At 35.3% G+C, this 15594-nt stretch overlaps 1 protein-coding gene across 1 annotated transcript; it reads left to right on the forward strand.

The window, feature by feature from the left end:
- Nucleotides 6645–8180, forward strand: LOC105164524. Its single transcript, XM_011083175.1, has 2 exons — nt 6645–7488; nt 7684–8180. Exons 1-2 carry the CDS (start codon nt 6645–6647, stop codon nt 8178–8180), a joined length of 1341 nt encoding a protein of 446 aa, XP_011081477.1.

Raw genomic sequence — 15594 nt, forward strand, 5'->3', positions numbered from 1 at the left:
TAAAATTGTTAAATGTAATAATAACTACAACTTCCCTATCTTAAAATTGGATTGATTGATTTGTATAAAAGAGAAACAAACTTGCTTTAATAAAACCGTGCAAAACAACTAATTTTGAACGTCCTCAGAATTCTACGAAACATGACCTAAACATAGATTTGGACCCAAGACTTTGTGCGGTAAATTTGCTAAACGTAGTAACAACTACAAATTAGTATAATAGAGAAACAACATTGCTCTAATAAAACTGTGCAAAACAGCTAAATTTTGAGCGTTCTCAGAATTCAATGAAACTTGACCCAAACGTAGGTCTTGAGCCAAGAATTTGTGTGGTAAATTTGCTAAGTGTAATAATAACAAAAAGTTAATATAAAAAGAAAACAAACTTGTTTTAATAAAACCGTGCAATACAACTAAATTTTGAACGTTCTCAGAATTCCACGAAACTTGACCCAAAAGTTTAAGTGGAAAAAGTGCTAAGCGTAATAATAACTGCAAGTTAGTATAAAAGAGAAACAAACTTGCTTTAATAAAACCGTGCAAAACAGCTAAATTTTGAACGTTTTCAAAATTCCACGAAACTTGACCGAAACGTAGGTTTAGACCCAAGACATTGTGTGGAAAATTTGCAAAACATAATAATAACTGCAAGTTAGTGTAAAATAGAGACAAACTTGCTTTAATAAAACCGTGTAAAACAGTTCAATTTTGAACGTTCTCAAATATCCATGAAACTTTACCCAAATGAGGTCTGAATCCAAAAATTTATGTGGTAAAATTGCTAAGCGTAATAATAACTACAAGTTAATATAAAAGAAAAACAAATTTGCTTTAATAAAATCGTGCGAAACAGCTAAATTTTGAACGTTTTCAGAATTCCACGAAACTTGGCCCAAACTTAGGTCTAGACCCAAGACTTTGTATGGTAAATTTGCTAAGCATAATAATAACTACAAGATAAAAGAGAAACAAACTTGCTTTAATAAAACCGTGCAAAACAACTAAATTTGGAACGTTCTCAGAATTCCACGAAATTGACCCAAATGTAGGTCTAGACCCAAGACTTTGTCTGGTAAATTTGCTAAGCATAATAATAACTACAAGTTAGTATAAAAGAGAAACAAACTTGCTAGTAAAACCGTGCAAAACAGCTAAAATTTGAACGTCCTCAGAATTCTACGAAACTTGATCCAAGCGTAGGTCTAGACCCAAGACTTTGTGTGGTAAATTTGCTAAGCGTAATAATGACTACAAGTTAGTATAAAAGAGAAACAAAATTGCTTTAATAAAACCTTGTGAAACAGCTAAATTTTGAACGTTCTCAATATTCCACGAAACTTGACCCAAATGTAGGTCTAGACCCAAGACTTTGTGTGGTAAATTTGCTAGGATAATAATAATTACAAGTTAGTATAAAAGAGAAACAAACTTGCTTAGTAAAACCGTACAAAACAGCTAAATTTTGAACGTTTTCATAATTCCACGAAACTTGACCAAAGTTTAGGTCTAGACCCAAGACTTTGTGTGGTAAATTTGCTAAGCGTTGTAATAACTACAAGTTAGTATAAAAGAGAAACAATCTAGCTTTAATAAAACAGTGCAAAACAGCTAAATTTTGAACATTCTGAAAACTCCACGAAGCTTGACCCAAACGTAGGTCTAAACCCAAGACTTTGTGTGGTAAATTTGCTAAGCGTAATAATAACTACCAATTAGTATAAAAGAGAAACAAACTTGTTTTAATAAAACCGTGCGAAACAGCTAAATTTTGAACGTTCTCAGAATTCCACGAAACTTGACCCAAACGTAGGTCTGGACCCAAGAGTTTGTGTGGTAAATTTGCTAAGCGTAATAATAACTACAAGTTAGTATAATAGAGAAACAAATTTATTTTAATAAAACCGTGCAAAATAGCTAAATTTTGAACGTTCTCAGAATTCCACAAAACTTGACCCAAACGTAGGTCTGGACCCAAGAGTTTGTGTGGTAAATTTGCTAAGCGTAATAATAACTGCAAGTTAGTATAATAGAGAAACAAATTTGCTTTAATAAAACCGTGCAAAACAGATAAATTTTGAACGTTCTCAGAATTCCACGAAACTTGACCCAAATGTATGTCTAGACCCAAGACTTTGTGTGTTAAATTTTCTAAGCATAATAATAACTACAAGTTAGTATAAAAGGGAAACAAACTTGCTTTAATAAAACTATGCAAAACAGCTAGATTTGGAACGTTCTTAGAATTTCATGAAATTTGACCCAAACGTAGGTATAGACCCAAGACTTTGTGTGATAAATTTTACTAAGTATAATAATAGCTACAAATTAGTATAAAAGATAAACAAATTTGCTTTAATAAAACCGTGCAAAACAACTAAATTTTGAACGTTTTCTGAATTTCACGGAACTTGACCCAAATGTAAGTCTAGACCTAAGACTTTGTGTGGTAAATTTGCTAAGCGTAATAGTAACTACGAGTTAGTATATAAGAGAAACAAACTTGCTTTAATAAAACCGTGCAAAACAACTAAATTTTGACCTTTATCAAAATTCCACGAAACTTGACCCAAACGTAGGTCTAGACCCAAGACTTTGTGTGTTAAATTTCTAAGCATAATAATAAACTACAAGTTAGTATCAAATAAAAACAAATTTGCTTTAATAAAACCGTGCAAAACAGCTAAATTTTGAACGTTCTCAGAATTCCACAAAACTTAACCCAAACGTAGGTCTAGACCCAAGACTTTGTGCCGTAAATTTTCTAAGCGTAATAATAACTACAAATTAGTATAAAAGAGAAACAAAGTTGCTTAAATAAAACTGTGCAAAACAGCTAAATTTTGAACGTTCTCATAATTCCACGAAACTTGACCCAAACGTAGGTCTAGACCCAAGACTTTATGTGGTAAATTTTCTAAGCGTAATAATTACTAAAAGTTAGTATAAAAGAGAAACTAACTTGTTTTAATAAAACCGTGCGAAACAGCTAAATTTTGAACGTTCTCAGAATTCCATGAAACTTGATCCAAACGTAGGTTTAGAAGACTCTATTTGGAATGGATTGAAGAGTTACCTTATAGATAATAGAATGTGTATAGACACATTCTTGTTTATCTATTCAAGGTATATAAATATATTTTGTGTATGATTATTAGGGTAATAATTCATTAGTGAGAAAGATTTGTATGGTCCTTTATTTATGTCCTAAAATTGTTTTGGTCCTTTAACTTAGACAATATCAGTTTTAGTCCTGTATCTTTCCTTTTTGCTTAGATTCGGTCCTTCAGTCAATTTTATGACCATTTTGCCCTTCTTTAGTAATAAAGCCTAATAGTCCATTTTAGTGCTCTAAAAATGGCCCAACATGCTTTCGAAATAAATTAAGACCCCATAACTTCGTACCTTGCTTTGGGGGAAATGTAATTTTCATAAATGAGTAAAATATAGTACAACAATGCCCTCATCTAGGCACTACCTCAATCCAAGGGATACGCCACTGTCTGTACAACGCATGTGCACTCACGGAGCTAGGTAACTCAATACTAAGTGTTCGGTGTCGAATATCCTCTACAATTAACCTAGCAACACTAGAAGGCTGTCTCTCCTCATGCTCGAATCTTCTCATATTCGCTCCTTCCATATATGATAAATGCACGAGCCAAGTAATGCACGGTAGGCGACATTGATGATGTGCTTCCCTCGCCATTTTTTCGCCCCCCAATCAATATCCTTTGCCCAATCTCTATTAGGCCAAGGGATCCAGGTAAGTCGTCTGACAAAGCTAATGCAACGTCTGCTATATCTGCATCGGAAGAATAAATGGGTATGTGATTCCACCATATCCTCATTACAAAGTACGCAGTTGCCAAGGTGGGACAACCACGGTTTGTTGGTAGTGGCCAACTTTTCCAAGATCGTGAGCCATAATATGAACATATGTCGAGGGATCTTCAAAGAACCCGAAAGTAGTGAAGTCCAACCTACTTTCGGTCCAGACGACATCATAAGGTGATAAAGGTCCTGGGTCGTAGGCATGCTCCAAGGGTGTGACGCCCCAAAGATTATATTACATAATTGGGGGATTTATTGGTAAATATTTATGAAACTTAGTTAATTGATAAATAAATTATAGGTCATAATTGGAATATAATAAGACTTGAACGGATTAAATTGGAGTTCATTATAATATTTGTGAACAACTTATATTAATTAAGAACATTTAGGAAGGATGTAATGGGTATTTCGAGAAAAGTTTAATAAAAAAATATATATATATAATAACAATAGTAAATTGTATATATATTAGTAAATCATATATGCATATATTACTATATGTATATATATAAGTAAATAATAATATACATATACAAAGAGAGAGAGAGAGAGAGAGAGAGAGAGAATTGGGCCCCACCTCCCACCGCCTCACTATCTCTTCTCTTTTATTTTTCTTTCTTTGTGTTGGTACACATATAAATACACATAACACACACACAATGCAATTGTGAAAATTGCAATTCTCGGCCGAAAACGAAATAAAGAAACAGAGGTACGAGTATTGTGATTTTAATTCCTATTAATTTATATAATTATATTATTTAATTAGTTCGCTTATTAAATATTGTTTATACTAAGCGATGTACTATTCAACCGAAATATTTTATGAGTTTGGCTATTAAAATAGTGTCGAATTAAATACATAATTGGATATAAAAATGATATCATTGGTCAATTAGATTATTAAATTCATTAAATTTGAATATTGCTATAGTTAATTTATACAATTCCATTGAAATTATTAACCAAATATGCAATCCTATGTATTATTGTTCAATTAAAGAGTATAATAGCGAGAAATTGATAGAAAATTCATAGAAATATTTCAAAAATTATATTTAATAAATGGTATGTTAATAAAGAGAAAAAACAAAGATTTGTATTTCGATATAAATAAAATATTAAAGAATTATTAGAAATTGTACAAATGATATTCAATATTATATTTAAAACAAATTACGATATTCTCGATATATTAATTGTGTGTGCTATAACTCATTATAGGATACGGGGGTAAAGTGAAAAGATCGAACCACTACCTATTGGATAGATAAAAGCGTTGTAAGGTCGAGGTAAGTAAATAATTAGTATTATCTATATATGTCCCCTTTATTTGTGGTTTTACTGTTATATGAATTTATGGTTCATACCGACATTTATTTACCTGAAAGTATATGACTGATGAAATGATTTGATTGATTGACGATATTGTGCACGTAGAATGAGAAAATGCGTTGAAATATTATATTTGTTGTTTGATGCGTTGTGGATGTCTGGAATGAGAATAAGTTGATATATTGCTTTATGTTCCTAGTTGCTTACATGAATGATGATAAGTGAAAAGGAGCGAGTGGTGGAAATTCAATATAATTGTGGTGTGAATACCCCTTGATGTGTTGAAAAGCCTATAAGGCGAAAATATGATATGAAAAGAGCTATGTGCGAAATGAAAGAGCTATGTGCGAAATGAAAGTGCTATGTGCGATATGAAAGAGCTATGTGGGAAATGAAAGAGCTATTTGTGAAATGAGATTGATGAGTCGGTTGTCAAGGGGATTCACTTGAATTTATATAACGGTGAGATTGAGTTGATGGGAAAAACACAATATCACCTTCTGGTAAGCAAACTAGGAAAAATGGAGTTGATTGTCTTATTATGAGATAGTCATGTGGTGTAATAAAGTTCTGATTATGTTGGAATTAAATTGATTGTATTCCATGCATGTTGCCTGTTTATTTTGTTTTTGGACTGTGTTTGATATGCATATATAGATAGGGCTGGTGATTTACTTACTGAGTGGCAGGCTCATCCCACTACTGACGTTTTATTTCAGGAGTAGACTTTGAGGTGTCTGACTGTTGAAGAATAGGTCTACGCGCTGTACTAAAGCAGGTCGGGCCAGTATGCAGTTTTCTCCTCTTAGACAATTAGAGTACAAATCACATTTTGTTTGTACAGAGATAATATAAGTGTACGGATCACTTGTGATGAATCACCTTGTGGTGTTTGATACGTATATATATAATGTTGTGGGTTGATAATACCTGCTATGACGTGTTGGGATTACGTATGCGAATTGATTAGATGATTATGTGCAAATTTATATATATAAACACAGGAATTACTTTAAGTAAGACGTTTAGGGAAAATATAGCCTAGTAGCGTTAGGGGGTGCTACATTAGGTGGTATCAGAGCAGGGATTAGATTTCCTAGGGATAGTAGAGGAAATGTAATATTATACATAAGGTTTATATATTAGGAATCTACTCACATGTGTGCATTTCATATAAGGTGGAAGCGTCAAGAGAAAATGTTGCTGGCCCAACTGAGTCATTAGAGTCTGTGCAGGGTCATGATTCAGGATCAGAACATCAGGGGTTAGAATCCTAAAATAGAAATGCCCCACAACCAGAAATGAACCCCTTAATGCAACAGTTTCTAGAAATGATGCAGAGGATGGCTCCATCGCCACAACCCCAACCACATGATGCAGTTATTGATAAAAATTATGAAACAGTGAGGAGATAAGGAGCCAAGGTATTTTCAGGTACAACTGACCCTGCAGAAGTAAAAGAATGGCTGAGAAACATGGAAAGGGTGTTGGACAGAATTGAGTGTACTTCTGAGCAAAAATTGAGGTACGCAGTGTCCTTATTAGAGAAAGACGCATTAGACTGGTGGGAAATAGTTCCAGGGAGCACTTATCGACCTGTCACTTTAACGTGGAATGACTTTTTGAAAGAATTTGCTGACAAATATACTCCACCGGTGTACAGAAATCGTAAGAAAGTTGAATTTCTTGAATTAAAGCAGAATGATCTATCTGTTGCTGAGTATAAGCTGCAATTTGTGAGATTGTCAAAATACGCCCCAGAAGAGGTGAATACCGATGAATTAAGGAGAGACAGGTTTGAAAGAGGATTGAGACTCGAGATTCGGGAGAAAATACCAATTAAACCTCCGAGTTATGATGCTCTGTTGGAAGCGTCACTAAGGGCAGAAGAGACATCCATTGAAAGGAGTTCTACTGAAGCTAAACGAAAGAAATTGACAAGTAACCTGAATCCTACAGCAAGTCAAGGTGGTGTAGTTTCCTTTAGGGGTTCTGGTTCACAGAGGGGTTGGTTTAGAAGTCGAGAAGTGGGTCAGGCTAGTAGGTCCCCTTCAGTGTTTTCGAGTAGAGGCTGCCCTACTTCAGTTGGATTTGGAGGAAGACAAGGTCCAGCCAAATCATTCAGTGGAGGATCTACTCCTTCTTGTGCTAATTGCGGTAGGAGATACATTGGTGAATGTTGGGGAGCCCGATCAATTATATGTTATCGATACCGTCAGCCGGGACATATTGTCAGGGACTGTCCTACATGGAGGGATAGTTCCAGAGGACCTCAAACTTCAGAGTTTAGCAGTGTGGGGGAAAACTCACAACGAACAGGTGTGAGTAGAGGATGAGGTAGAGGTGGTTGAGGTAGCGGGAATATTTCCACGACATCTACAAGATAAGGTAGTCAGCCTCAACCACAAGCTAGGGTGTATGCAATCACAAAAGAACAAGCTCCTACGGCACCCAAGGTTATCACTGGTTCCTTCTCTATTTGTGATTCTAATGCACATGTGTTGATTGATCCAGGATCTACTTGTTCATTTATATCACATGATTTTGCATCTCGTGTACATGCTAAAATAGAACCATTTGGACATGACTTATATGTGTCTATGCCTGCTGGTGGGTTTGTATTAGTGAATAAGGTGGTGAGATCTTGTCCAATAGTAGTGGATGGTGTTACTTTATATGTAGATCTGGTTGTAATAGACCTTAGGGAGTTTGATGTCATTTTGGGGATGGACTGGTTAGCTACTAATCATGCTTTAGTGGATTGTCAAGCAAAAGAGGTGATGGTTGAAGTAAATGGGCATATGAAGACGGTTATAGTAGGGGAAAAAGTTTTTCTAAAAGTATCACCATGGAGAGGAATCTTGAGATTCAGGAAGTATGGAAAGCTGAGTCCGCGATATATTGGGCCATATGAAATTCTGGAGCAAGTTGGACCACTAGCCTATCGGTTAGCATTACCGACAGAATTATCACAAATACATGACGTGTTTCATGTATCTATGCTACGATGATACCGATTCGATCCTAGTCATATTTAGCATGAGCCAAAGATGGAGACATCAGAGGGATTGACATATGTGAAAGAGCCAATGAAAATTCTCGACGAGAGTATAAAGAAATTAAGAAATACCTATGGTGAAGGTCAAATGGAGTCATCACTCTCCAAGAGAAGCAATCTGAGAAGTTGAGGAGAACATGAGAGAAAAATACCCATATTTATTCCCTGAGCCGGTAAGTTAGTTAAATTTTGAGGACGAAATTTTTATTAGGAGGGGAGAATTGTGACGCCCCAAAGATTATATTACAAAATTGGGGGACTAATTGAACTTTATTAATTGGTAAATAAATTATAGGTCATAATTGGAATATAATAAGATTTGAACGGATTAAATTGGAGTTCGTTATAATATTTGGGGACAACTTATATTAATTAAGAAAATTTAGGAAGGACATAATGGGTATTTCGAGAAAACTCTAATAAAAAAAATATATAATAATAATAGTATTATGTATATATATTAGAAAATCATATATGCATATATTAGTATATGTATATATACTGGTAAATAATAATATACATATATGAAGAGAGAGAGAGAGAATTGGGCCCCACCTCCCACCGCCTCACTCTCTCTTTCTCTTTTATTTTTCTTTCTTTGTGTTGGTACACATATAAATACACATAACATACACACAATGCAATTGTGAAGATTGCAATTCTCGGCCGAAAACAAAATAAAGAAACATAGGTACGAATATTGTGATTTTAATTCCTATTAATTTATATAATTATATTATTTAATTAGTTCATTTATTAAATATTGTTTATACTAAGCGATGTACTATTTGATCGAAATATTTTATGAGTTTGACTATTTAAATAGTGTCGAATTCAATACAGAATTGGATATAAAAATAATATCGTTGGTCAATTAGATTATTAAATTCATTAAATTTGAATATTGCTATAGCTAATTTATAGAATTCCATCGAAATTATTAACCAAATACGCAATCCTATGTATTATTGTTCAATTAAAGAGTATAATAGCGAGAAATTGATAGAAAATTCATAGAAATATTCCGAAAATTACTAATAATTGGTATCTTAATAAAGAAGAAAAACGAAGATTTGTATTTCGATAGAAATGAAATATTAAAAAATTATTAGAAATTGTACAAATGATATTCAATATTATATTTAAAACAAATTACGATATTCTCGATATATTAATTGTGTGCGGTATAACTCATTATAGGATACGGGGATAAAGTGAAAAGACAGAACCACTACCTATTGGATAGATAAAAGCATTGTAAGGTCGAGGTAAGTAAATAATTAGTATTATCTATATATGTCCCGTTTATTTGTGGTTTTACTGTTATATGAATTTATGGTTCATACTGACATTGTTTTACCTGAAAGTATATGAGTGATGAAATGATTTGATTGATTGACGATATTGTGTACGTAGAATGAGAAAATACGTTGAAATATTATGTTTGTTGTTTGATGCATTGTGGATGTCTGAAATGAGAATAAATTGATATATTGATTTATGTTACTAGTTGCTTACAAGAATGGTGATATATGAAAAGGAGGGAGTGGTGGAAATTGAATATAATTGTGGTGTGAATACCCTTTGATGTGTTGAAAAGCCTATAAAGTGAAAATATGATATGAAAAGAGCTATGTGCGAAATGAGATTGATGAGCCGACTATCAAGCGGATTCACTTGAATTTATATAACGGTGAGATTGAGTTGATGGGAAAAACACAATATCACCTTCTGGTAAGCAAACTAGGAAAAATGGAGTTTGGTTGATTGTCTTATTATGAGATAGTCATGTGGTGTAATAAATCTGATTATGTTGGAATTAAATTGATTGTATTCCATGCGTGTTGCCTGTTTATTTTGTTTGGGCTGTATTTGATATGCATATATAGATAGGGCTGGTTATTTACTTACTGAGTGGCAGGCTCATCCCTCTGCTGACGTTTTATTTCAGGAGTAGACTTTGAGGTGTTTTGACTGTTGAAAAATAGGTCTACGCGCTATACTCAAGTAGGTCGGGCCAGTATGCAGTTTCCTCCTCTTAGACAGTTAGAGTACAAATCACATTTTATTTGTACAAAGAGAATATAAACGTATGGATTACTTGTGATGAATCACCTTGTGATGTTTGATATGTGTATATATATATAATGTTGTGGGTTGATAATACCTGCTATAACGTGTTGGGATTACGTATGCAAATTGATTAGATGATTATGTGCAAATTTATATATATAAACACAGGGATTACTTTAAGTAAGACGTTTAGGGAAGATATAGCCCTAGTAGCATTAGGGGGTACTACATAGGGAACCTCCATACTATGCGGTCATCACCTCCACAGATTTGGGGTAACATGTAGGTAATCTCCAAATATTCTTTGTCTGTGATTATTGGCCAATGCCACTGGCCATCATGAATGACCGAGCACAACGGGCTAGCAGCCCCCAATCCCATGATGATAGGTCCCAGTTGAAATTTTGTTATGAGAGGTCCCAAGTGATGCCAAGGGTCCTTCCATAAGTAGAAGGTACTTCCATCACCAATTCGATACTCTACTACTGACCGCAGCCACTATCGCAGGCGTAGAAGTTCTCTCCATCCCCATGGTCCTCGCTGCTCCGATATGGTCCAAATAGATGTATCTCGTAGGTGCCCAGGAAACAGCCAATCCACCCATATGGAAGTTCTCTCACATCTTATGATCTCACAAAGCTTCTTACACATCAGTACACGATTAAATATACCGACGTCTCTAAGCCCTTGACCCCTTCATCCTTAGGCTTGCATACCTCCTTCCATACTAATTTGGCATATCCACTGTAGCCCATACCTTTCCACAAAAATGTCCTTAGACGCTTCTCAGTTTCTTTGATGACCCCTTTTGGGAGTACGAAAGCAGAACCCCAATACACACTCAATGCCATAAGTACAGATTTGATGATTTGCACCCTTCCCGCATACGAGAGTGCCAAGCCATCCCAACCATTAATACGTTCATCAATCTTGCTAAATAATGGTTGACAATCAGAAATATTTAATCTAGAGGCCAATAAAGGGAGTCCCGAATTCCTCATCGGGAGATGACCCTCGTGGAATCCCAGCACATCTAGTATTTCCTCCTTCACACCCTAGGCTGATCGTGAGATAATGACATGGCTCTTGTCAAGTTTGATTCGTAGTCCAGACCATGAGGCAAAGCGATCCATCCCATCTTTTAGTACGCCCATCCGCAAATCCCAGCTGAAAAACTCTTGAGGTTTCACATGGAATGTGAATCTCATATCCTGTTCGATTAGTTGCAAGAATTTCGTATGCAGTACCTCCATCACAAGCACAAAAAGGTATGGTGATAAAGGATCCCCTTGTCTAAGTCCTCTAGCACCCGCAAAGAACCTATGTGGTTTTCCATTCATGCCCATAGAAAATGAAGCTGAAGTGACACACTCCATGATCCCCCTTGCTTTGACCGCTCTATTTCCGGGTATCACAAGCCCTCGATTTTATGGACTTCTTCCAACCACACTACCGCAGCAGATGGTTCGCAGGAACTTGGCTACTTCAGTAATAAAATAGCACAGCCCTGTTTCGTTTCCTACCTTAGGACGTTAAAGGGACTCCAATATAGGGAATTAATAAAAATTTTAGACAAACAAGTTGAACAGAAGCCTAACATTTATTGAAGAAATATAGAGAATGTTATATAGGTATTATTCCTCCGTTGGAGAAGACAACTGTTTTAGCCTCTCATGGTGTAAAAGACTTGACTTGTTGGGGAAACCCCCATAAACTGAAAATTAAAATATTACAGAAGATTGAGAAAGACTTACAACTCTAATGCTTTGAAGAGTAGGAGAAGTTTTATGATGTCCCCCTTCTGCTTCATTAAATCTTTATTTATAGGCATCCGCGGACTTCAAATTCGGACTCCAAACTTGTTTTGTGATGACGTCATTTCATTTGTCATCGCCTCATGATTTCCAGCTGTTGATCATAATGATTTGTCAGTCTTTCTTGCTTTTCTGACTGTTGGCCTTTGTCATTTTCTACCGACAGTCTTATCCTTAATTTTTTATATTTTTTAATTTTTACTTCTTTTTATAAAGATTTTTCTGTTTCCCTTATCCTGGTTTGATTAGGGTTTATTCGTGACCCGAATTTTTTGCCCAACATGCAACATGTTGCACGTCTTTATCCTCGTTGTTTCGGTTGCCAACAGCTTATTTTCACAGATTAACATCCTCTTCTTTTCAAATAAACTTTCTTGAATGATTACTTGACTTTGTCCATCTTTGTGAGACATACGCATAATCCCCAAACTCTCCTGGTAGAGATACTGTCTTCACTAATGGCCGATACCAAGGGAGCTTCTCCTGAGGCAGCTTTGATCTTGCTGAAAGCTACCATGTTTGGCCTCTGCAGCTTCATGAAATAGAATGTTGGATGAGACCCCTTTCCTTCAGTTCCTAGAGCTACTAAAATGAATTTTATCTCCAGAACGTCGCTTCTCTTTAAATGGGGGTTGTTTTGCCATAAATCAAAGACCGCCCCACTAATTCACTCCAAAAGTTTTGAAATTTTTGGAAAACTCGGTGACATAATATGAACTGAAGTAAGAGCTCCAAAATCATACCATTCTCAGACATCTTCTGGTTTAGACCCGTCTAACATCCAGACTCTGTTATATTTTCTGAATATTTCGATAATGGTCTTGCCTGGTTCACTCCTTTGCGGGAAATTAATTTTTCCCACACGCGCTGATAATCCTGCCAAGCAGAAAAAGATATCAATTCATTAGCATTAGCCTTAGAGGTGCTGTCATTGGCCTAAGACTAATCTCTCCCTCTTTAACTCCAATGGTGTTAGGTTGGCCTAAGAATAGTTTGCACTTTTTGTGATTCAATTATTTCCGTTTCACCAGAGTCTGATGATAGCCTTGTGCAATCGGTACTTGAATTCGACGCTACAGGTCTAGAGCCCTATACTCTAAACGCATATTTTGGGTCACGCTCTCTCAACTCGTGAGTCATCCCTAAAGGTGACGCCTTTCGAATTGGTTCTCGTAAGTAGTTCCATAGCGAGGTGGATGCTAATAAGGAACTCCTTATTGCAACTTGGACAGTGTCTAGCTCAACTCTTTGGATTTTGTCCGGCAACTTGGGCATTAACCGCTAGCTGTCCGAACTTTCTGTCAAGTTCCTCGAGGTTTTCCCGGAGGTGCTTGAGTCTCAATATGATGGAGTTTGCCTTAGATGCCTCTATCTCTTGTCAGGAAATCTGCAAGAACATTTTTATGAGATTTTATAACGACAATATTATAGCAAGAATATTGGCATTCAGCTTGCCATCTGATAATACGAGCTTTCTCTATTATCGATTCTAATTTATTTTTTAAGAAAGCTTTAACATTAGTATTATCAATATTTAAGGTAAATTCTTTAGCAAGTAAAAATAAAGGCCATTTTTTAAAAGCCTTTCAAACTTCAAAGAATTCTTTCTCGTTAATATGCCAAACTTTGGCTTGTTGTTCTGAGAACAACCCTCCTGTGTATGTACAAGGTTCTTCCCCTATAGTTGTCTTCTTTATGAGCACTGCTGCCCATCTGTAGTCATTGGCATTTGTATAGACTACCAATTCATCCTCGTCTTGTGGTATAGCAAGCTTTGGCAGGTTACTGCAAACTTGTTTTAGCTCTCAAACCCTTTTTGTGTGGATTTCTTCCTATTTCCACTTTGAACTTTTCATTTCTTTCAAGAGTGGTCGGAAATCCTTTTTGTATCTTGCAAGATCCTTAGTGAATATACCTGCAAAGTTAACAACTCCCAAGAAGCTCTGCAAATGCTTATTGTCTTTGAGTATGTCTGGAAAATTGCCGATTTTCTCCACAATATGGTCCTGTAACTCAATTCTTGTTTCGTCAATAAGAATTCCTAGAAATTCAATTTTATCGACAGCAATAGTAGCTTTCTTTTCAGAAAGTACTAAACCTTCTTTGTGGTATGCATCAGAAAATATCTCTAGATGTTTAATATGTTCTTTAATATTTTTAGATGCAATTAGTATGTTGTCGATATAAACAAACATGAATTCGAAATAATCGTTAAAAAGATTATTCATTTTTCTTTGAAATATCTAAGGTGTATTAGCTAAACCCATTGGAAGCACATTCCAGATATATTGTCTCTGTGGTGTGGAGAATGCAGTAAATTTCTTTGATTCACTCTCCATCTTAATTTGATAAAACTCAGATTTGCAATCGAATTTAGAAAACACTTTTGCTCGTTTGATTCAATCAATTAAGTGTTCTCTACTAGGAATGTAATAACCATCAAATTCTAATATTTTGTTAATACCTTGATAGTTAATAACCAACCTAGGTTTACCACTCTTAATCTCACCATGGTTTCTTACCAGAAATCCAGGGCTACTGTAGGTAGAGACTCCAGGTTCAATAAGTCCAACATTGATAGCTCTTTGATTATCATCTGCATATCCTTCTTATCCTCCATATTCATATGGATAGGTTTGTATCAAACATACTCGTATTGCATTCATCTTTGACCTTCAGAGTAGCTTCAATCTTGTTCCTTTCCCACCAAGCCAGATGATTTTCACTGGAGTTCCTCTAGATGAGCCTCTTGACATTTTCAAGAGAAAGCCTGCTCTCTTCACTAATATCTAGTGATTTCATTTCCAGTAGTGCTTCTTTAAGGTTTAGAATTTTCTCCTCGGATTCCTTATAGAAGCTATCGCTGTCTATGAATCCCTACTGCCTGAAAGACAAAAGGACCTTACCAAATTTCCTTTTATCCTACATTTTTGGATGAGTTAATCTGGCATCAAAATTTCCACGTTTGCTACGAAAATTTATTGGCATTATCCTGTTAAATGCCTTTTCTCTTCACAACACCTATATCTCACTACCACAGTTAGTAGTAAAGATTAACAGATTCCTTTGATTATCCTACATATATCTTGCAAATATTTTAATGAAATTATTACCTATCAAGATATCGACACTTGTATCATGAAAGTAAATAGGAGGTGTTTTTACCCTAAACCAGGGTGATCCAAATGCTCCTCCAATCATGATCTTGGCTTCTCGTATTCCCTTATTGAGTTCAGGATTCTTTAAGAAAAATTCCTTTCTGCAACAACGGGTAAGGTTTTCCTTGCTTCCTTAGGGAAAACTCTAGGTTTTGCCGTGCAAATTTCTGATCCTGAATCAATATAAGGTGCAAAATACTCTATCTTATATTGATTATACAACATAAACAGAAATCCATATAGAAAAGGGACTCATCATTCAATCCTTATGGTAACACCATCAATACTGAATTCCATTCTGTTACCTTTTCTTCCCTATGGT

This window comes from Sesamum indicum, linkage group LG6 (assembly GCF_000512975.1).
Source record: "Sesamum indicum cultivar Zhongzhi No. 13 linkage group LG6, S_indicum_v1.0, whole genome shotgun sequence".
Classification (NCBI taxonomy): domain Eukaryota; kingdom Viridiplantae; phylum Streptophyta; class Magnoliopsida; order Lamiales; family Pedaliaceae; genus Sesamum; species Sesamum indicum.